General features: G+C 52.0%; 5 protein-coding genes across 5 annotated transcripts; 3 read left to right on the top strand and 2 right to left on the bottom strand.

The window, feature by feature from the left end:
• Positions 1-51: 51 nt before the first annotated feature.
• COCSUDRAFT_57969 (hypothetical protein) lies at positions 52-2,035 on the top strand (the record flags this gene model as incomplete). Its single annotated transcript, XM_005644737.1, has 5 exons — positions 52-69; positions 604-727; positions 952-1,150; positions 1,584-1,779; positions 2,000-2,035. The coding sequence occupies 5 exons, from the start codon at positions 52-54 to the stop codon at positions 2,033-2,035; spliced, it is 573 nt and encodes a 190-aa protein (XP_005644794.1).
• Positions 2,036-3,232: 1,197 nt separating this feature from the next.
• COCSUDRAFT_44181 (Six-hairpin glycosidase) lies at positions 3,233-9,503 on the bottom strand (the record flags this gene model as incomplete). Its single annotated transcript, XM_005644736.1, has 16 exons — positions 3,233-3,274; positions 3,404-3,514; positions 3,709-3,915; positions 4,216-4,503; positions 4,877-5,135; positions 5,399-5,701; positions 5,878-6,049; positions 6,164-6,421; positions 6,614-6,858; positions 7,031-7,104; positions 7,236-7,469; positions 7,649-7,834; positions 8,009-8,212; positions 8,330-8,836; positions 9,009-9,232; positions 9,419-9,503. 16 exons carry the CDS (start codon positions 9,501-9,503, stop codon positions 3,233-3,235), a joined length of 3,399 nt encoding a protein of 1,132 aa, XP_005644793.1.
• A 1,450-nt stretch (positions 9,504-10,953) lies between these two features.
• COCSUDRAFT_44180 (Six-hairpin glycosidase) lies at positions 10,954-18,130 on the top strand (the record flags this gene model as incomplete). Its single annotated transcript, XM_005644735.1, has 12 exons — positions 10,954-11,031; positions 11,198-11,390; positions 12,111-12,247; positions 13,175-13,294; positions 14,618-14,841; positions 14,992-15,136; positions 15,586-15,748; positions 15,886-15,980; positions 16,415-16,603; positions 16,747-16,971; positions 17,171-17,365; positions 18,116-18,130. The coding sequence occupies 12 exons, from the start codon at positions 10,954-10,956 to the stop codon at positions 18,128-18,130; spliced, it is 1,779 nt and encodes a 592-aa protein (XP_005644792.1).
• A 944-nt stretch (positions 18,131-19,074) lies between these two features.
• On the bottom strand, positions 19,075-21,205 carry COCSUDRAFT_48663 (hypothetical protein). Its single transcript, XM_005644734.1, has 7 exons — positions 21,083-21,205; positions 20,506-20,547; positions 20,260-20,310; positions 20,129-20,161; positions 19,919-19,972; positions 19,692-19,800; positions 19,075-19,483 (listed from the first exon to the last, which is right to left on the bottom strand). The coding sequence occupies exons 1-7, from the start codon at positions 21,119-21,121 to the stop codon at positions 19,476-19,478; spliced, it is 336 nt and encodes a 111-aa protein (XP_005644791.1). The 5' UTR covers positions 21,122-21,205; the 3' UTR covers positions 19,075-19,475.
• A 174-nt stretch (positions 21,206-21,379) lies between these two features.
• COCSUDRAFT_25457 (maleylpyruvate isomerase) lies at positions 21,380-22,662 on the top strand. The gene is made up of 4 exons (XM_005644733.1): positions 21,380-21,571; positions 21,701-21,886; positions 22,012-22,155; positions 22,310-22,662. Exons 1-4 carry the CDS (start codon positions 21,410-21,412, stop codon positions 22,451-22,453), a joined length of 636 nt encoding a protein of 211 aa, XP_005644790.1. The 5' UTR covers positions 21,380-21,409; the 3' UTR covers positions 22,454-22,662.
• Positions 22,663-22,937: the final 275 nt, after the last annotated feature.

Genomic DNA, 22,937 nt, shown 5'->3' with positions numbered 1-22,937 from the left:
GGCTGAAGGCAAAAAGTATCAATGACTTAGAGCAGGAGTTGGACACAGGCGATGTCGTCTTGCTCTCAGGTGAGGAAGGAAGGGCTGGATGCCCGTCATGCTGCAGGCTTAGGCAAGAGCGATCAAGCACCAGATGCATTCCAAAGCAATGTAGCTTCCACTTCGTGCTCCACAGAGCTCTGCCACCCCTATGAGAACCTGCTTGCTAACATGGCGATCATCTGCAGACACATGACAGCTGTCAAGGAGAGTTCGCACACAAAAGCATGAAGGCATTACCGGTACCAAGCCTTGTCCTTGCCTGTGTAACAGGTGATGATCTGACATACCTAACCAGCCTTGGCTCTGGAACGTGGAGCGGCTTCTCACGATGCGCATTCTTGGTGGGGCTCAGCTCACATCTGATCAGGGACCGGCTGACCCAAGATCCCTTTCTTCTATGCAGGGCGGTTTCCTTCCTGTCCAATGGAGAGAGTGGATGTTTGATCATATGATCTTGACAAACGCAACAGAGTGTCTGGCAGAGCAAAAGAACTTTCCCTATAGCAGTGACAGGCTGGCATCCAGTGCATCAAGCTGATCAGTGCTCTTTCTTGCACTCAGATTCGCACTGGGCCGGGAGCGAAGGGCTTGCTGCTTTGTCACGCCGATGCAGTGCCAGCTACCGACAGCCCCGACAGCCAGCCTGTTGTGACCTTGACCCGGCTCTCAGAAGAGCTCAAATCAGGTCCAGCCCCTCTGCAGCAGCACTATCTAGTGGTACCAGATTTAATTATCACAAGCTCCTGATCTTCATGGACATCCACCTTCATGTCCTCCTCCTGCCCCCTCAGCTGCTTGCCTTTTGCAAGCACATGCCCCCTTCATTTGACATATCAGAAGTTGGCGCTTTCCAACAGACAGCTTGTTACCAAGGCAGCAGGAACAAAAAAGTGTGGCTGCCTAGCACAGGTGAGGTGAGCTTCGCAGTGGTGCGCAAGCTGGCGCTGCCCCTGAGCACAGCTGAGAAGCAGCGGGTCAGAGACTTTGCAAACAGGAACGTGGGCAGGCGCATGAATGAGCGCGCCAACATCTTCATGGCAGACCCCAATGACTCCCGCCTGCAGCGCTTCAACTGCCTCGCACCCGTGTTTGGCGGGAACTTTGAACGGTGAGCGCACTCCATTCAACCTCTTCCTTTTCATTTCCCTGAGTGGGTATTTATTAAGCTCATTATTATTACACGCTTTTCCTGCCAGAGGCAGGGTGCGTGTGGAGACAAACTGCATGTAAAGGCTACCAAAATCCTATCCCTTGACGGACGCGCCAGATCCACACAAGACCCAATCAACCGTGGGCACAATGCTCAGTATTCATACCAATCCCCGCCAGCCAGTGGGGATTCATTGAAGTGTTATACTGTTCCTGCCACGGGTCAAGGTGCATGTGAAGATGAGCTGCAAGTGAAGGCTCCCACGACTCCCAAACCTGGGGCATTTTGGACTGTGACTCGAGCGGTAATGCTTTGGAATCAGCTTGAGCGGTGCAGCTTCCCTAAAGGAGAACTTTGGAAGTACACTTGTCTGTTGGGTGTGCGAGTGCAGGTTCTTCTGCAGCGAGTTTGTGGCACAGATGCTGGTGGTGGCGGGCAGGGTGCACAGAAAATCTGCCACCGTAGCCCTTGATTTCCTGCCCAACAACTCGGACGGCCGCGTGCTCCGTGCGCCCATCGCGCTGCAGTGCCCGCCCAGTCGCGTCAGCAGCGCCTTCGCGCGCACAAGCTCACCAAGCAAAATGCAGGTGCGCAAATAATCCATATGATGATGGTTTTGGTAGTGGTTATTGCACGAATTTCCTGCCAGAGGCAAAATGCGCCCGCAGACATGCTGCACGGCTGTGACAGCGGTGACTAGTTGGCAACAAGCAGCAGCCTGTTTGTTCTCCATAGCGTTGCTATCTTCATGGAAGGCCTAGACATGCAGTTGTCTGAGATGCACTGCATGCATGGTCTGAAGTGCAGGTCCAGAGTTATGCCCGTGCCAGCCTGAACGTGTAGGCCAGCTTGGCAGCAGAGTGTACATTACGGGTGGAGAGTGGACTGGAGAGATTGTGTTCAGCCTGCTGCAAAATCTATGAGACCAGCTGAAATTACGCTGCAATCCAAAATCTGGCGACCCTGGGTATCGCCTGCCCCATACATACATATCCAGCAATGCCTCGCAAACTGTGTACAGCAGAGGAGCAAGCGAGTGACTACAGCACGACAACTCGCCAGACTTTCAGACAGCAGGAACTGTCATTATGCGACCGCTGTGTGGGTTCAATGGTCATACAGACTTCCTGGATTCCTGGCAGAGCAAGGACATAACTTCAGGTTGTGCAGCACACCCTTTTGCATGGTGCAGCAGTTGCAGGCGTGGATCAGCTCTCGAATGACCTTCTGACTGATCCAAATGAGCATTGGAAAGCTGCGAGTATAGAGGTATATCGCTAGAAGTATGAAGAGTAATGGGGCACAAGAATTGAATTTTGTTGGACACCGTAAGTACAGCCATGAAGCTGCAAATGGAGGAAACAGCTGGGCTGCCGGTAAAGGCACTGAGTTCAGTGCTATGGTTTTGAAGTGCACTGCAGTGATTGTTTTAAAAACAGGGGTATCTCAGATGAAGCCAGCCAGCTGATAGGACTTGCTGATTGCTGTTGTGCAGCCGATCTGTGTATGCGTATTCAATTATAAAATCAAAAAGCATTTCATGTCCTGACGAGGTCAAGGCAGAGATACTGACAGAATGTTTGCCTGCAACTGTCAATGATTGCTGGCAGATCTGGTTTTGAAGCCTGGGTACAGAACAAGATTGGGAGAACACAATCATTGCAATAGCTGCCCGCAAATCCTGTGTTACATTAATGCCTAAGGGGTACCCAGCTAGGTTGCAAGCCACCTTTCAAGAATGCTAGTAATCGAGCTGCATCGGTGTCGGAACGCAATTGCTTCACGTCACAGAACAGTGCACCAGATCCACACTGCTAAGGGAACAATGTGCGTGACATCTTTCACGCTTCAAGGCTTTAGTGCTGTTCCAGCATGATACTTAAAAGGCACCCATTTGATGAATTTATGAGTCATGACTTAGCCTCATCAATTTGACCTGAACATGGGGTGTCTTCCCTTCCCAAATCAATTCTGTCATCTGTTCTGCTGGCTCCAGGGGGGTGGTGAGGAGCAACGCTTGCCCGTGATGCAAGCTACATTCTAATAGCAGATTGTCTTGTCCTTGACCAGGACACTGTAGCCCTGCAAGAGACAGACATGCCAGGCTCAGATTCTGTGATTCTTTTATCAGGCTATGCTGCCTTGTTGCCAATGCATCACCCATTCATGGCGCGTTAGACAGACAAGCGTGGAGGTCAGTGTAATAAGCACCTGCAGGCAGACTTCCCAGGTGCCGGGAGATTCCTGCAGCCCGGCAAGGGCAGCCTGGAAGCCAGCATTGTACTCCAGCATCACACGCGTCTGGTTCAGGCTTCTCACATCCTGCGTCCACGCCATGTGCTCAAAAAACAGCAGAGCTGTGAAAGCCTTCTTCCCATCATGACTTATCAATTAACCTATTGCAGCTTCCTTGCACACCAACACAGCATGCCACTAAATTACCCATCAGATCAAGCCTTCAATGCATGGGATTTTTCCTAATACGGAAGTGAGTCAGGGCATGCGGCAGCGCGGACCTGGAATGTGTCTGAGAAGATGGGGCCCTCAACCAGGGCGCCGTTGAGGGTGTTGGGGTTGGGGTCGGGGGACAGCTGTGCGGAGACAGCATTGCAGGCAATGGGCGCAGGCGGGCAGGAGGCCGCCTCATTCTGCACGTGCGTGGGCGGGTTCTTGCCGTAGCCGGTCATCAGCGAGCGGCCCGCATCTCCCAGCACATAGCGAGTCTGCATGCAACAGAATCCATTCACTCTTGGTCAGGAGGTGCGCTTTGTTGTCTTCCTCTCTCATCTTGAGCTGCCTGCATTGACGCTCTCACACGTTTTCCTACATTCCGTTCACAAGTACCCTCCTTGATTGATGAAACCCTCCAAACCACAACATATTGATCAGCACAGACAGCCAAGCTGACACCTGGATTCTGTAATTCTGCTTGTTCTATTCCAGCTGGCTGCTACTTGATATAAAGGGCATTGTACAGCACTCATGTCCGGGCACCGACCCACTGATGTTCGGAAGAGGCTCACCTGTGCGCGCGCCCAGCAGAAGTACTTGGTGGCCTTCTTGCCGTTACTGGGCAGCACATATTTGGCGTAGCGGGTGGCCAGGAACACGGCGTTGGCGGTTGTGGCCAGCACGCCGTCGTTGGTATTCCAGGCGCGGCCGAGGCCGGTGTACTGCACGAGCTTATCGAAGCCGCAGACCCACTGGCGCATGAAGTGCTGCGAGCGCTCGTGGAATGTGCCGCCGTCTGTCGTCTCCGCCAGCAGCACGTTGGAGGCCCAGTAGTAGTCGTTCCACGTGTACAGCACCGTCTGCATGCATGCCACCAGCCCAGGGTGAGGCTCAACCAATGGTGAATAAGGCGCCATTGCGTGAAATACACCCCAGCAAATGGAAGGCTAAATACCCATCATCCATTAAGCATGCCTGTGCGCCTGTGCGCACAGGATCACAGCACCGGATCAAATCGACATGGTGGGCTGACTCAGCTGCAAGATGAAAAGCCATCTCAGCGCACTAAGGTGCCAGCAGTGGTGCCTTGGTTGCATTTGTCCCGTATCTCAAATCTAGTCTTCCAAAAAAGTCCAATGCAAGGTGCTGTGCAGCCGAAGGACGCATGTAGCGGCAGCATTAGCTTCATGATATGCAGAATGTCATGCATGCAGCCAGGCCAAAAGGGCTTACGTCTGGGGCGCCCTCATCGTAGATGTGGCGGATGTAGAAGGACTCGGCGTCGCCCAGGTAGTCGGTGTCGCCGGTGGCCTTGTACATCCAGGTGGCGGCCCACAGCAGCTTATCATAGATGGAGCTGGAGTTGTACAGGGGGATGGCCGAGCCGTTCAGCTGCACTGAGGCCGGCACGCACACCGGCACGATGTTGCTGCCCTGCAGCTTCTTCGCGTACTGCTCCTCGCACGCCAGCACCACTGCATTGCTGCCGTACCTGCAAGCCAAGGATGAGACAATCTTAATGAAATCTGCAGAGTCACAACAAACACATGCATCACACAGCTGCATGCATGCATGTTTAGTAAATTGGAAGTAGCTTTCCTGGCCTTGAAGGTGGATATTGTGGATGCAGACAGCAATGCTTGTGCAAGACACTGGTCAGTGCACTGCATCTCCACATAAGGAGGCACCTTCATCTTGATCTTCCGAAGAGAAGGCTTCAACTGATGTGAAAATGTGCAAGTGAGCGGGACACACCTGCCGAGCGTGCGCAGGGAGGCGTCGTAGAGCTGCGCGGCGGCGGCCATGAGGCGCTGGTAGTAGCCGTAGTCAGCCTTGCGCCAGACCATGGCGGCCGACGCCAGCGCGCCCACGGTGGCACCTCCCAGGTCGGACATCTTGTCGGGGTCGGCGAGGTAGTAGGGCCGCTTCATGGTGATGTCCTCGGGGCGGCCCCAGAACAGCGAGTCCGTCGTCTGGTTGCCCACTTGGTATACCAGCCCGCTGATGTTGCCGGTCGGCCCGTACGAAATGCACTTCAGCAGGTAGTCTGCGCCCCACCTGGTGAGCAGTGCACACAGGATTGAAAACAGCATGCATGATGCAACAAGAAACATAGAGCAGATGAATAACTTGAAAAGCTGCTGAGACACAGGAGGCAATATACTGCACATGCAGAATGGCCCAAAGCGGCAGTCCATTTTGGTTGCAGAAGACATGGTGAGATGTGGGCTCACTTGATGTTGGACATGGTGTCAGAGGTAGCGTTGGCGTCGGCGTAGCCCTTGGGGAAGGACATGAGGCCCCAGGACATGAGGGACACGGTGAAGGCTGTGGGCATGGTCATCTTCAGGTTGCCTGCAGGGCCTCCGTTCAGCCAGCCGCCAGTCAGATCATTGCCGTCCGGCCCTGCATGCATGCAACCATGACTAAGGCTCATTGCTCACTGCTGAAAATGGGAGAGGTTATGCTTGAGGGGTCCACAGCACATGCATGTCATGTGAGGCAAAGTTGATGGCTTACCGGTCTCGTAGAGCAGGGCGTTGGAGCGCCAGGGGATGTTGTTGTCAGCTGGGAGCAACCCCACGCGCTGGGAGTTGTAGAAGGCGTTGGTCATCTTGAGAGACGTGGAGTAGTCGTAGTGGATGGGGTACAGGACCCACATGAGCAGCACGGCAGCGATGCCGGCCAGGAAGGACAGGATCATGCAGATGCGGCACAGCCACGCCAGGGAAGGGCCGCGCGCGATGGTGGCATAGTAGAGAGCCAGGAACGGCGAAACTGCAAGGGCAAGCAAACCAATGTTGTTTGTATGGCTGCACAGATCATCAATTTGTGAAATTGGAACAGCACACCAGACAAGCTGCTGACCCAACTGCGCGTTCAGCCAGGTTGATCAGCCACTCAGGGAAGTCCTTCAGAAATCAGTCTGATCTGGTGCCAATGTGGGAAGGAAGGGGGAAGCATGCGCACTTGCTGCGACGAAGGCCCACAGGATGGAGATGATCAGGGGGGATGCCAGCGTGGGCCCCTGGGCCAGCTTGACAAAGCCAGTGATGATGGAGGCGAGCATGAGGAAGAAGCAGAGGCCGGGCATCCACAGATCGCGTAGGGCGCTGTTCATGAGCATGCTGGCGCCCTTGAGGGTCGTCTTGAACTGGATCTTGGAGCCGCAGATGGAGTTCACCGCACGCCACAGCGCCTTCACGTACGTCCACCTGCAGTTCACAGAGCAATTACTGATCATTGCCTAAGAAATCAGTTCATGGCTGACCACAACAGCTGCAGAATCTTGTGCACAATGGACAAAAGCGCAAGCAACAAAGTGCAGGCATGCCAGAGCAATTCTTCACAAGCATACATGGGTAAACAGCAGAACAGAGGCCTCACCACATGAGCTGGTTGGCGACATTGGCAAACCAGAGGGCCTCGACGTGATAGTACGAGCGCACATAGTAGAGCACCTGCCCAACATTCTCTTTCGGCTCAGAATGTTTGCAGTCTCTTTGCGCACATGATACCAATGCTGGAGGGGACATGGATGTCTAGGATGGCTCATGTGTTCATTTCTGAATTTCTGGTCAGGCAAACTCACCATGTTGGTGGCGAAGTAGTAGACCGTGACGCCCAGGGCAGTCCAGCGGGAGACCACGATGGGGAACACGCCGAACCAGATGGTGACAGCGGGGATGATGATGAAGGTGGGTGTGGAGATGGCCCCCACGACGTAGGACCACACTCCAGAGCTGTACATGATGCGCATGGGCCAGCTGAGCTTGGACTGGAGCAGGGGGCAGTGCATCCAGTTGAACATGATCTGGAAGTGGCCCTGCGCAGACACGATTGCATGCTTATCTAGATGTCATGCATTGCCCTGAAGGCTCCTGCGGTGATGATGCCATTTGGAAAGCTCGATGGAGTCATGCATGTCCGGTCCAAGACATTGTCCTGCCTCTCTCAGTCATGCATTGCATTAGTTGTTGGCCCTGGGGCCCTGGAGAGTGTCACCTTGCACCAGCGGGAGCGCTGCTGGTAGCAGTTGCGGATCTGGTCAGGGGCTTCGCCGATGGCGAGGTACTCCTGCACATAGCGGCAGTGCCAGCCATATTTCTTCAGCTGCATGCCCAGAGCGTAGTCCTCTGTCAGCGTCCAGGTCGGAGAGCCTCCCACTTCCAGCAGCGCGTTGGAGCGGACCTGCATGTGCAAACCAATCCACATTGTGGGGCTACATGTTGCACCAGCGCTCAGCATGCTGCAAAAGCAGAGGGTCAGTAATGCATCACAATCACATCTGGACACCATGACAATCTTTCGTCTTACTTCTCATGCAGGGGATGCATGCATGGTGCAGAGCTGCCCCATGCGCACCAGGAAGTTGGTGCCTGTGCAGGAGATGAAGCCCAGGGCGTCATAGCCTGGCTGCATGTACTCCCAGAAGTGCACATTGGAGTGGTTGAAGATGTCGGTGTGCAGGTTGAGGTTGTGGAAGCACTGGGGTGACAGCACCATGCCCACATCGTCACCGCCATCGAAGAGCGGCAGGGTCTTCAGGAAGAAGTCCTTGCTGGCCACCTGGCATCACCATGCATGAACTTGGGAATATGCCTATTTGCCCATGTAAAAATTGTTAGGCCATGTGCAGGCAAGGAAGGGACATGTAGTGCTCAGAAAGTGTGATTGGAGAGGCACCTGGTCGGCATCGAAGATGCAGATGAGCTCGTTGCCAGGGACCACAGTGCCCGGGGGGTAGAGCTGGGAGCAGACATTGTTGATGTTGCCGGACTTGCCGTTCATCTCGCCGGGGGGCCGCTTGCGGCCGCTGACGTAGACCACATCAGAGCCCAGGATGTCCACCCACTTGCGCTTCTTGGGGTCCTTGCCGTCATCGCACAGGTAGATAGTGCGCGCGCAGCCGGCGGGCAGCGTGGCGTCGTAGGCGGCCATGATAGTGCGGCGCAGGATCTCCAGGGACTCCTTGTAGCAGGGCACGCAGACGCGCACGTGGTAGGGGTAGCGTGTGCGCGGCTTGCCGGGGTTTGAGGGGTCCTCGCCGAGGTGGTAATTGGCCACGACTGGGTCCAGCACCAGGTTGAGGCCATACAGGATGACTGTGGTGGCGCCCAGCATCTCAATGGCCAGGATGAGGCAGCCGTACCACAGGTAGGGGCCCAGGTCCAGCGTCTTTGTGACACGGATCTGTGACATGCATGCCACTCGCATTCAGTGCCTGACATGACGGTTTTTGGTTGTTCCAGATGGTGCGCAAGGTAGTTGACAGCCTGATTGGACAATGCTAATAGCCTGGAGAACATGGCATGCGCAGGACATGTGAGCAGTGGGTGCAGGTCCCATCTGGGTGCATGCGTACCCAGAGATAGAATCCCAGGGCTCCCAGGTAGAGGAGGAAGGCGAGCAGGCCAAACCAGTTGATTTTGACTTGGCGCCTGTAGCGGATGAACTCGCGCGGCTCCTCACCCAGGGGCTGCTTCCGCTTGGTCAGCATGCCCCTCTCCACGTCCGGCGCATTGTAGGCTGGGGCTTTGTACTGTCTGGTGCCCGGAGCTGCAGCCTTGTCTGGGTCCTCCAGCGGGTCTGCACATGCCACCCGTCAGTCATGTCATATTTGCGCGACCCCTGCTGTGAAGACCAAGGTAAGCTCTGCATCAAGTGATGCCCTTACTGCATTTGGGAGGTCCTGGGACATCATCAGAACCGATTGAAACAGAGGGAAACAGTAGCTAGCGCAGCCTTGCTTGCCACAGTGAAGGCAAGTTTTACCTGCACCAAGCGTGCTGGCAGACACAGCAATTGCCTTCGACTCACTGCCTTTGGCAGGGTCGGTCCTGCCAGCCCCACTGGCCATGAGGTCCCACCCTGCGAAGCAGAAAGAGGCTTTCAGCAAGGAGGGAAAAGATCTTTTGCACAGCAATTCAATAAGCCAATATTTGCATAAGGCGGTAGAAACGATTGGTCTGTGGCTTTGTCCATCCAACAGGTCTCGGTGTGGCAGCCTGAACTATGGCAGCGCACAGGAAACAGACTCCCGGCTATAGAACTTCATATGGACACCTGACCAATCAATGAGGCTTTCAAGGTGTTCATCAATAAGAATTCGCAAAGACAACTGGAGCGATGCCCCGAAATGTGGTTGTTTTGTCGTGCTTCCAACCAACCAGAACTTGTCATGGCTGCGATTATATGCTCAGATAGAATACTCTGAGGAAATACAGACTTAAATCTAGGGTGCTTTGAACGCATCCGGTATAGCTGCTACTAAGACATGTAGGCCGGCATGTAGCAGGGCGACGTATCGTGCCGCACGCGAAAATAGCCGGTTAAGTGGCAGTCCAAGCAAATATCACACAGAAGGTAATTTAGAATGATCAATCTGTATCCTCTTACCTCAGCAAAAGCCTCTGTGTTCCTCCTCAGTTCCAGCAGGAGTGGCACGCATCAACTGTCTCAGTGTTGGATGCTCTGACCTTTCCTATCCTGTCGTTGAGCCTCCAAGAGACAAAGAACACTTCCTTTGTGACTGGATGCACTACGATGAGATCCTACAGTAAATGACTGCAGAAATGGCAATGGTGAAGGTGTTGGGGAGTGGGCAGGCATATAATTATCGTAAGCTTACGCTCTGAGTAAAATCCCTTGCAAAAGGTGGGTCAAAGTGAGCACATGGTGGTCTTCAGACCGTCAAATTGCATAGCTGAAGGGTTTGAGAATTTCTTTTGATTAGAAATTATGATGTCGCCAGTGCAAAGCACCGTCCATGCCGCTCCCACGAGAACGTTTTGACCAAGTATTCTTGGACTTTCATATTGCTGCACAGGGCAAACGTTCTTGGCTTGTAAGATCGTCGATGGGAGATTGTCCCCCAGATGCAGCATCAAGTGTGACAAGGTGGTTTTGTCTCTGCAAGCACCGTGGCACGCTAAATTTCTGATAGACTGGGCAACAGCATTGCCATCATAGTCCAGCAGTGATTATTAGGATCGAAAACCACCTCGAAATAATATATAACGGCATAAATATCTCTGATTGACCATTCAATGCGGAGGAACCGTTCCATTCGGGTGAGCAGCTTATTCACCTTGCAAAAAAACTCACAGCTGCGACACTGGTGCATCTCATCAGGTAAATGAGCATCCCGTGCTTTGCTGCACACAGTGGGAGGATGGTCGTGTCAGCGACCCTCAAGACAAACCGGGATCATCAACAGAGGTCCCTGAAGGACATGGTGGTACGATCCCAGAAGTCGCTTGTTCTGTGCACCTTCTCAGCCTGCAGATAATCAGAGATGACAATAGATAATGTTATTTGCAGAGAGGAACGATGTGGACCCATTGGATGCTCTGATTGCCGAGCTTGAGCGCATTGAGGGACAGCAGGTCACTCTTAAGGATGCTGTGCACAGCAGAACGCCAATCGTTGTTCACCCACGAAAGGAGGTGGGCCACTCTCAGCAGGCCCTCTGGCTCTCCGAGCCTGGAATATTATTAGATTGCTAGACATTTCGTTATTAATAGAGCAGATGCATGCGATGGCATGCCGCAGGCTCTTGAAGAGGATGAGCCCAGCAAGCCCCCAACTCCACAACGCTTCGTGGCATCAGGCGGCCTTGCTGGGTTCAACGTGGCTCAGGATCTCCTCAATATCGAATTCAGCCCGCCTGAAGAAGCACCAGATGAGTTCCGGAGCATGGAATACGATGCAGAGCGCATCACAACACTCAGATCTGGGGTCTCAGGTGTGGTCACGCATCCTGTTTATGTGCAGCCATTCTTGCTTATATAGTCATCTGCTCAACTGTTTGCATGATCCACTGTCCATACTTTGGTCATACATGCATGCATGTCATCCCAATGTTCCAGTGCATTGGCAAGCAGGAAGCTTTGGGGAGATCTCGGACCCAACATCTCAGGCGCTGCATGACTTCCTGCATCGCCTGCAAGACCAAGCAGATCAAGTCAGGGCGCTCATTGGAAACCAGCAGAGCATCTCACGGAGCGCAGCTGTGCTCAGAAAGTCAGGTGGCAGCGAGCAGAGGGGTGGCATTCGTGCAGTTCAAGGTGGCATGCAAAACTTTGATATGCCTGTTCCCTCGCCGCCAAGGGTGTCTGAGGGTGCTGTGAGCATTGAGTCAAAGCCCAGCAGAGGGACGGCGCATAATTTGGAAATGATGGCCACAGTTTTGTCTGCAGATGCCACCGTCACGGTAACAACAGGTATATTTGTACGTACTCCAGGGATGTTTGTACCAAGGCTGTGTGGTATCAGATTCTTGTAAGCATGTGTGATGTGGGGATTGTATGCCCTGCAGGTGCATCAGAAAAGGCAGATGCACCCACCCGGCAAACTAAAGAGATCAGCATGGCATTCTATAATAGACATCAGCAATCTGACACCATGTGCTGCCCCTCTCGGGTGGACCAGCTTGGATTGCTGCGGTGGTGGCTGTATGTTGCAGCCTTCATATTCTACTTATTTACACGAGGCACCACTGTCAATGTAGCTGGCAACAAGGCCCTATTTTTGTACCAGCTTGTAGTTTTGGTGGCAGAGTGCCTTCATTTCATTTCTGATGCTCTGATTGGACTCTGGCAGGTGAGAAGTAAATCCATTGTGCTGGCAAAACAGCCCTCCTCGTTTTCAATGTTGCATGCATGCCATCCAGCGTCCTTATGCTGGGCATCAAATGTCATGTGTGATGGTCAGACGCACTAATATTGCCAGGCTTTATGTTTCTGTGTTCCTCACCGTCGTCAGCATTGTTGAGCGGAATCATTATAATGCTTGCAAATCTGCAGGTGCGTGCTGCTGATACTCCTCTTGGCACAGAACATCTCACAGAAGGAGCAGGCAGCACGGCAGCTGATATGAAGAGGCACATGCAGCAACCCACTGTACAGTACCATGTGCATGTGAGGCTGTCAGCTTGCCCTCACTTCCCAGGATCCTGCTGCATTGATGTGATGCAGGCGCAAGGAAATTGTGCACACTACATTAAGCACTGATGTTTCTTGTCAGGTCCTTGTTTTGAAGACAGGCATGCATGCAAGTAGAAGAGAGCAGGCTCTGAAAGCAGCATGCGCCATGAGGAGGCTGGAGGGTCACACTTTTACCATCTATCTTGTGGGGTGTGAAAGGCAAGCAAATTCCTCTTCCTTTGATCCTACATTCATGCCATTTCAACTCATGCAGGGTCAGTACTGAATTGTGCAAATCGCACAGGGATGTGGATGGACCAGAGCCTGCATTGGATGGTGTTGCACACATCATTGCTTCAGACAGCAATGCTGACAAGGTTTCAATGTTGAACGATGCCTTTCGACGTATCTTCCCATCCAACACAGCAATCCCTCCAACAGCTCTTGTGGCTGTGCTCGAAGATGATCAGGCAGGCCAACACATGAGTACCACGATGTGCAGTGAGAAGTGCTTCTTATCTGCTTGGGAGGTGTATATTGTATCTCTGCATGTCACAGATTGATGGCCTGCATATGTAGTGATGTTCTTTGCATGTCTGTGTAGGTACCAGATGTCTCATATCTGAAGGAGCTCCTACCTTATCTCAGTCTTGGTGGTGTGCGCATGGTGCATTCACCTTCAGCCTATGAAAATATCGGCCATGCTTCTGATATCTACGACCAGGTTTGTCAGTCGTATTGTTTCAATTCAATCAGTCTGCATGCAACCCTTGCTCTCTGCGACTACACAGGAATTTCAATCTGTCTGACATGTGTGATGCGCATTGCAGCTTGAGACATACTGGCAGATGCACATGCTGCCCAGAGCAGAGGCCTGGGGTTGCAGCACCTGTGACAATACAAACTTCGTCATGTTTGCTAGCACCCTGCACAACCTTGGGTGGCTGCCAGCACACAGCTCCTCTTATGGCCTCGCGATGGCCCTGAGGCTCAAGCTTTCCAATCGGCTTTCTTACTTTCACTCGAAAAGCCTGGTCCAAGGTACACCCTGTTTGCCTGCCATGACTTAGTTTTTGCTGACCATTTGTGCCCTGCAAACCTCGTTGTGCTGAACAGAGTCCAAAGTAGGGGTTGGTGCACTGCACCAGTGTCCCATGCACATGTTGGGTGCATGTAGTCCATAACAATATGAACAAGATCTGATCAGCTTTAACTCAATGCACAGGGTGGGCCCCGGTTCACAGAGCAGAAATCTGCAAGAGGAAGTGTGGCAAGGCTCTGGGAAACTCTCAGCTGCTCCTGCGCAATGCCTTTGTGCATTTGCCGCATTTTGGGATCGTGCAGAAGCTGATATTCCATACAGCTGCCTGGTGTGTGTGCTGAACCCTTGCTGTAACATTCATGATGCCTGCACATGCCGTGCTGCAATCTCTTTTCACCGGGTTTCTAAGCTCAGCAGCTACATGCAGGTCCCAGGGAGTTACTGCGGTCACAGCGCTGTTCTTGTTTCTCGTTCCACTGATCCGCATTTTGTTTGGAGTTTTTCCCTTCAGTCCAAATAGGTGGTTTGGTATCGGCTTTTTGCTTTACTACTGCCTTTTTGCGCCTCTGATGTACAAGGTATCCATCCCTCCTCCTCTCTGCTCCTGCAATTCCTGCAGCAAATTGAAGGAGCAACAGAATGCTGAGTATCACGAGCACCAAAAGATGACCAAGGCACATGCTGTGCAGACTCTTGACAGTGTGTGCACATGTGCAGGCATATGAGCCTGCCACACTGCGCGCGCTTTGGCATTGGACAGTGGCAAGCCACAATCTGTGGTGGCACTATCTATGGGCCATTCTGGCTGCACTCTCTGGAAAGCTACATCTCTCCAGAGCAGTTTTGGGGAAATCCCCACCAATGGCCAAAAGAGCAGACGCCAAAGAAGTATGCAATGCGCGCTCAATTATCATGCAACAAACATGCAGCAGTCTTACAGCATACTGTAGCTTTCCGCCGACCAGAGGATCGCAGACTGAAACAATGCTGTGCATGACTGCGCAGATCCCTTCAGCAGACACCGATCTAGAGAATGGTCGGAGTGCACATGTGTCAGGGCAGCCAATCAAGGAGTCACATCCGTCAGCTGCAACTGCTGGGCGCTCTCTACGGAACTCATTTCTGGCGTTCCCCTGGACCAATTTTGTGCTCACCCTGTGCTCACTTGCTGGAGCTCTTGTGGGTGCTTGGCTGCTGTTTGGTGCATATGGCACTAGCGAGACGGCAAAGTGAGTCCGGTTATTACGTCTCTTGATGGCCTTGAATGCATGCATGCGAGCATGCAGGGATTTACTGATTTGGCAAAGAGCCTACATTGGTAGCTGCCGCATCCCCCTGACAGAGCCAAGCGCTGAATTTTTCTGATGGTCGTTGTACAGGTGTGGAGCAACAATTGTTGACATTCTGACAGCCAACCTGCCTTTGATCTTGTCCATACTGTGGTGCATTTGCAACGCCCTCATCTGTTCCATACCACTGGTTCACTATTTTATCTACGAGAGCTTTGCGTCCATACCGGAGCAGGTATGCAGCCTGTCACCTAGTTGAGACTCATGCATGCTTTCATGCATGAATGTCATGCAGACCAGGCTCTTGACACATGCATGAGATTGAGATATTTGCAGGAGGTGCAGCCCAAGGGGCAGAAAGGGCTGGCTTCGTACTCAATGCTCTCCTTGGTGATAGTCATCATGTGCATGATGATTGCAGCCATTGCCTGCATTTGGCAGGGAGCCGGGTCACACGGATTATGGGTAAGGTCCCCCAGAGAGATCAATCAATATATTACCATGGTAAATCATCTGATGCATCATCTTGAAGCTGCCAAGATGCCCAACAATATTGAGTGTTCAATTGCTGTCATTAATGACCAATGACCAATGATGACAATGGCCACTGAGGCTTGGAGTCTCGGGGGGCTCCCACAAGGTCTCTAAAATGTGATAATAATAGTATCTAATGATCCCATGCAGGGTAGCGTCCAGGGAAAGGACACCGATTTTAGTGGTGCTCTTGATGCTTCCATGAGCTTTTACGCTGCACAGCGCTCCGGTGTTCTTGGCAGCCCGCACGTTTCATGGCGAGGAGACTCGGGGCTCAATGATGTGCCCACAGGGGGCTTCTATCTTGGCACAAGTGAGTGACCCAATTTCATTGTTGACTTTTTGCACCTTACAGCAATCTCAGTATGCACTTTTCAGACTGCCAAGCAGAGTTCTAGCATGCCCAATAGAGGTGTTTGGGGGTTTTGAGAGGTGTGCTGGCTTCCGCAGATAACCTGAAGCTCACCTTCCCTATAGCAACAGCTGCCCTTCAGCTTGCATGGGGAGTGGCCAGCCTGCCCAGCTCTGCAGCAGTAGATGATCAGGTCTATCAACACTTGAGATGGGCAGCAGAATACTTAATGGCTTGTCGCATTACCCCAGACTCGTTGGTATCTCAGGTGCCCTCATCTTTGACATCATCTCGGCACATGGCAGCATGAGATTGATGTAATGAGGGCCTGTTGGTCTCGTCAATGTCGCTGCAAACTATGATACTGACATTGTGCTTATAGCCTTTATGGGCTCGCATGCCATGCCAGAAAAAAAAACAATACAAACATCAGGGTGTGCTGTGCAGGTGGGAAATATGGACAGGGAACTGAGGGCATGGACTCGCCCTGAAGACATGCAGCAGCCTCGACCAACTTTTGTCATCAGCCCACAGGCAAGTATATCACTCACCCAGGAGCTCAGTCACCAGCAGCTCTGTCTGCCTATTAATCCTTCGCAACAGAAAAGGAAATTTTCGCATGTGCAGGAGCCTGGAGCTGATCTCATGGGCCACACAGCTGCTGCGCTGGCAGCTACCTCAGCTGCAATTTTGCGCATGTCCACCACAGATTCCAGGAGTTTCTCAGCCCAGGCTCTCTCATCTGCAACAGAGCTGTATGTCCTGGCTGCTGCCAATGAGGGGCTCTACAGTAGCAACTTCATCCCCAACCAGAAGGTGACTTGCACTCATGGCTGCATGCAATTCAGAAATGATGCGTCACGTGCGCTGCTGTATGCGTTATCGGTCATGCAACGTCATGCTGCTGGCAATGCCTTTGTGCTGGTCTGCCCTTATTGCATTGGTGTCTGCCTTCGCAGCTATTTAATTCCACTAGCTATTTGGACGACCTGATGCTGGCTGCCAGCTGGCTAGGATTGGTCACAGGCAGGGTTGCATACCTGCGAGATGCCGAGGCTTACTGGGATCGCATCTTCAGTGATTCAAACAACATTTCTTGGCAGAGCATGGTGTCTGATTGGGATAATGCATGGTGGGCGAGCAACTTGCTTCTGTGGAAGCAGACAGGGAAACCGCGCTACAAGGTAAGCAAACATGTGCTGGTAATTGCTAATTGCATAAAGACACATGTCTTTTTGCATATAAGTTGATGCATGCATACCTTGACGGTCCTCAACGGGGCAATTGTAACCCTCATCAGTTTGATTTTAGCATGTCAATGTGGAAGGGTCACAATCTCCTCTTCTCATCTGCTCACTTGAAGCGGAATTGTGTCCCTGCCAGGCGCAATTTGACAGCTTCTTCGACAAATGGATGCATGGTGGCAACGGGGTTACCTTGACCCCGAATGGATTGGCACTTGCTGGCAGCAAAGGCCAGCTGGGCAATGCTGGTAATGCCGCACTGTTGGGACTGGTGTATGGGCGCTACAGCGGCGGGGGTGATGGACTCCTTCGAGCCTGCTGGGCTCGCCGGCAAGTGAGTCACTTATCTGTCAGCTCTCCCATGACTCCCTCTCCTTACATCCCTCTCCTCTGCTGTGACCTCAACACTCTGCGCATTTAAGGTACAGTCATACACCTGTGCAGCACGCATGTTTCTGGCACAGCCTGGGATCCCTCCGAAGGCATTGTCTCCTGCAGGATGTAAAGCTCTGGCTTGCTGACACAGGTGCAGAAGATTCTGGGTTGCAGCGGCCGAAGTTACATGGTCGGCTGGGGAGATGATCCGCCCACGCACATCCCCAACCCTGCAGCATCCTGCCCTGAATCAGTCCAGCCTTGCTCTGGCGTCCTGGCTAGTAGCCCACAGTACTCTTCACCAGATCCAAATCCGCATGTGATCACTGGCGCCTTGGTTTCTGGGCCTGATGCAAGGTGAGTAATCCCTTATCCTGCCCTTACCTTTCTAGTAAGCGCGCCACATGACCCGCCAAGATTGGTTTGTCTAACAGCAGCAACAGCGTTTCAGCAGGTGCAATAGCAAGGATTGAAGTGTGAAAACAACTTGATTGAGATCATAGTGGCACCATACGGATTCGGCCATTCGGCATACGGTGTATATTCGGTCGTATATTCGGTGTTTTGGGCAAAAATAGGCCGTTTTTGACCGAATTCCGTATGTGTTCAGACCGTATGACCGAATATAGCGCCGTATATTCGGTCCCCAAAAAATGTTCCGACCGAATGGTGCAACTATGATTGAGATGTGATGTCTGTTGGCTTGCAGGGACTCCTTCGATGACGTTCGCTCAGCAGCAGATACAAAAGTGAGCATAGACTATAATGGAGGGCTCAGCGGCGCACTGGCAATGCTTGCTTCCAGAGAATGGAGTCAGACTTGTGAGGGAAGGCCAGGGCTTTTAGACAGGGCCGCTGCAGACTTGCATCACAATGTTTGGTAGCACAATGGATCATTTCTAGAATGGTACGCAACAGGAATTACGCCGTGCATGACAAGAGTATGGGCAAACATTCAAGTGAAAGGCAACACATGCATGACTAGAACAAGTGTCCTTTTCATTTGAAGCAAACTTCGTGCACATGCCTTGAATAGAAAAGTGTGGAGGTATCAAGGGTCTCCACAAGTGTGAAGGTATACGTCGCTGGCGGGCCAGAGGTGTCAGCACCAGAGGGATACTGGTCTGAGACAGGGATTGCTTGATTGTACATGCAATGCTATGATATGCAATTGCTTGCTGTGTTGTGTAGCATTGGTTGGTGGTGGGGGTGGTGGTATGTTCCTTGATATGCACGGCTCACTTGGACTTAGACTTTTAGTATGATACCATATGGGCTGCAGACCAGACCTTCAGGCCCCACAGATGTGGCTGCAGACACTCTGTGTGTATGCCCTATGGCCTTCGGGCTTTGGGTTTGCCGACACTGTAATAATAATGATAATAATAAGGATAGTACAATTTAGATCAAGTCAGCATCCCATCGAGGTCCATCGATTCATTAGTACGGTGCATTTGGCATGTTTATTGCTTGCCATGCACAGCAACACATGATAGATTTTGATCGGGTAAAGAGAGCACAAAAACAGCAGCAAATACTTTCCCTGCTGTTGATATCATGTATGCAGTGCATCTTAATTGAGCTGTACACTTTTCTATGTTCAAACGGAAGGCCGTTTGGTTAAAAAACCCGTGGTGCAGTGTCCAATCAGGTAGTTAGAGGCTCAAATTTAGAGCAAATGAATATTTACAGACGGACTCCACAGAACGATCGTATCCCAACGTGTGTAATCTTGACAAGCCGTGACCCAACTGATGCAACTTCTGCAAATGCAAACTGCCTCACATGAAAGCATCTACAATTGAAGATGAGGAATCGTCCATTGTCAGTGATCAGGTCAGGTCAGATAAAGCTCAAGGATGCGGTACAGAGTTCTGATAGTGCATTGGTTTGCTCGCCACTCCTGACTCAGGCCTGTCCCTCAGTTATTTGGTCCTTGACCTTGTCGAGGGTCTGCTGAGCATCTGACCTGTTAGCTTCTGCCACATTCAGAGCATTCTTTGTGGCGGCATCTACTTTTTCCTGTACAGCATCGGCCGGCTGTCCGGCTGCTCCGGGGTTGGTGCCACCTAAATTGCTGCACATAACATCCTTGTCAATGCCCTAGCAAGATCTTGGCTCATGCAGTGCACATCCGCCCCTCATGACCGTTATGTGATCTTTACAACACTCAGCAACCAGAAGTGTCCAGGCAGGGCAGATTTCAGCAAGTCTGCATGTGCTCGGAGCAAAGTTAGCGATTTCGTGATCTGACAATGCACATGCACAGAGAAGTTGGGGCACACCAGCAGTTGGGGCCGCAGGGGCAGCAGGTGCGGCAGTGCCAGCCCCTCCCGCACCAGTCACCTCTGTCTTGACTGCCTGCTCCAGCTTGGGCTCCTCAGCCTTCACTGCCTGCATGATAGGCAGCCATCTTGTTTCCCCCCATCTTCTTCCTGGCATAGCTTGCTTGGTAAAAAGTGCAGATGCTGCAGTGCGTGCAATCGTTATGCATGGATGCATGATGACTCACCTGCTCCAACTTGCCCTCGACGCCACCAGCAGCAGGAGTGGATGGTGCAGCAGCCTGGACAGACAAGCTCATGTCAGCCCAATGGCCAGGAGTGCAGTGGAGCTTGCTAAGCTTTGAGGTGTTGGACACACATGCAGCCATGTGGCAGTGTGTGCATGAGTGAAATTGTGCGGAGACAATGAACGCATGCTGCAGGTAGGAGAGACTCACCCCGGCAGCTGGAGTAGGCTGTGCTGCAGTGGCCTGTGATAAATGTAACATAGGTTAGCATTTCTAGTGGTGGGTTCAAACGGAATCCAAAACGTCACGCAGGTGCTCTCACAGAAAGTAGGAAAATCCACCTGTCCGGTGGTTCCGGTGCCTTGCAGCTTCCCCTTCAGGGTGTCCAAGGCCTGCAGCAGCAGCAGACACAGCTGTCAAACACCTCTCCTGTCACTGCAGGGAGCGATGAGATGTGGCTCAGATTCCACCAGCAGAGGTGGGCCAGGCAACAGCGGTATTTGATGCATCTTGTGGGTATGTGAGCAGGGGTGTGGGCTGTGGCAGGAGCGTGTGCATGATGCCATGCTCAGGAGGCATCTGCTCACCTCGGTGCCCTTAACTTTGGCCTGCGCCTCCAAGTTCTCCACCTGAACCATACATATGCCAATAAATACCCCTTAAAGGCACATCAGCCTGTTAACCCTTTCCGCCCTGGTCCAAGAGTGACGTCAACTGATCTCCTTCATCGACCTCAGCTTCGACGGCAAAGCAGGCTCCTGAGGCCCATCACCATCACAACAGTCCATCCAGAAGGTGCCAGTGTCATCACAGCCGTCCCAATCAGCCTCCGGAACCTTTACGCCTGAAAAGAGGCCAACGTCCCTCCGCAACTTCTCAATCCCGGAATAGAAAAGCTCCCTTCGGTCAAAGCTCAGCACATCCAAAGGTATAACCCAAGGGTTGCAACCGGTCACCAAATTGTTTTGGCAGCCATGCCCGCAAACTGGGAAAGTGGAGCCCAATTCTGTAGAGCCGTTCCCGGCAGTTTCTGTCGTGCAATGGACTCTAGGATGTCATGCTTATCAGACCACAGAATGTCACCCTCACACCGAAGAATTGACCAAGAAACTCCTTAGGTCCTGAAAGATGTTTCCTTGTGCGAGCAGAAGAGAAACAGCTCACCTGCTTCTTCGCTCCTGGTGAGGAGAGGCAGCTTCCCATTGTGCCGGCCTGGTCGGTTCGGAAAGCAGGAGTTGGTTGGTTGGAGCACGAAGATGTCGAAGCTTCAACTTTAGAGAGAAGGAGAGCACTTTGCGAAGGAGAAAGGGAGCATGTGCTCCAACAGTGCTTCCTGGCATTAGGTTTTCATGCTGCCCCCTTGCAAGGGTTATATTGAGTTAGATCTAGGGCTCCGAAACGAAGGACGTGAACTCTTCCGAGATCCTGTTACTTCCCAATTTCTCTCCTTTTAGTAGGACTGTTGACATATTATACGATTTGCTATCCAGCATGCAGCTCTACACAAGAGCAACGTCTTCTTGTGCCTTTAGGGTGCGAATTGCACTGAACCTGAAAGGTCTGACATGCGATTTTATTCCTGTTTTGACGAAGGATCAATCAGATGAAGCTTTCAGGAACATAAATCCTCAACGACTTGTGCCTGTTCTCGTGGTATGTTCCCATTCAACGTGATGGATGACGCTCCAATAACTCTCGAGATGCTAATGACCATTGTCACTCGTGCATTCCTGTTACTGAAGGTGGCTTGACTTTCTCTATCACTTGACGTTCAATATGCAGAATGGGAATGATAAGATTGGCCAATCTTTGGCAATCATGGAGTACTTGGAGGACAAGTTTGGTCCTCCAAGTCTACTTCCCAGGGATCCCGCTGGTCGAGCCCGTGTTCGGGCAATAAGTCAATACATTGTATCGGACATACAACCACTGCAGAACACCCGTATTGATGCACAGCTGGAACGTTGGGTAAGCAGAGCAAATATCAACATCCAAAGCTCAACTGGCTTTTGCAACGAGTGTCAATTATACGCAAATAATTGGACTGACTGAGAGTGCAATTTGTTTTATAGTTCACAGTGCGGGTTGTTTAGGAAGTGGATGCAATGGACTGGAAGCAGCACTGGATCAACCATGGATTTGCAGCTCTGGAGGACATGCTAGGCGCGAGCGCAGGACCCGGGAAGTTCTGTCATGGAGATTTCCCAACCATGGCAGACTGCTGCCTAGTCCCACAGGCATGCTCGGAACTCCCTCAACAAAAATCTGCCTGTCCTATGCTGCAGAGCACCTCACTGTCTGCCGAGACCTTGAAATTTTCTGCCTGCAGACAGCGCTGCCAGCAATCGCAGTGGGCACCGGCAAAATACAAGCCTTTCTTTCCCTGTGTAGGTGTGGAATGCGGTCAATCGCTACAGTGTGGAGCTCTCTGCGTATCCCAACATTGAAGCGGTTTACAAGGAGTGTTTGCAGGTTCCGGCAATAGATGCAGCCATGCCCGAAAAGCAGTCTGATTACAAGCAACCAAAAGATTGATACTGGAGCGACAACTGCCCAAGAAGTGCCAGTGTATGACTGACAGATGTAAATGAAGTGCCTCTCTGAGTCTGTAGGTCAACCAATAACGGTCCTTACTGGTCCTGTACTGGTCCTACGGTAGGTCATGGTCAAAGCACTGTACTGTATCTGTCGGGGTCAGCTGTCGACCTTTGAAGACATGATGGGTCTGTAAACAAAGCACATGTACATGGCGGACAGTAAATTTGTGCCAAGATCCGGTAAGAAGCGCAGTACCCATGAGGTCGACGGCTCAGGTGAAGAAATTGTTATGACAGCAGCGGCTTTTGCCATCAGGATCTTAAAAAGATTATAATATCTGCGGATGCTATTGACATCAACAGTACACTAGTGGATTGACATCGATCATTTGATGGTGCCTCTCAGCTCATAAATGATTCTCAAAAGTTCTTGATGCCTCCAAGAGGCAGGCATGGGCAGGTGCCAGCAGCTTCTGCTCACG

Source organism: Coccomyxa subellipsoidea (genome assembly GCF_000258705.1).
Source record: "Coccomyxa subellipsoidea C-169, whole genome shotgun sequence".
Lineage (NCBI taxonomy): Eukaryota > Viridiplantae > Chlorophyta > Trebouxiophyceae > Coccomyxaceae > Coccomyxa > Coccomyxa subellipsoidea.
This window is presented reverse-complemented; position numbering and strand designations above follow the sequence as displayed.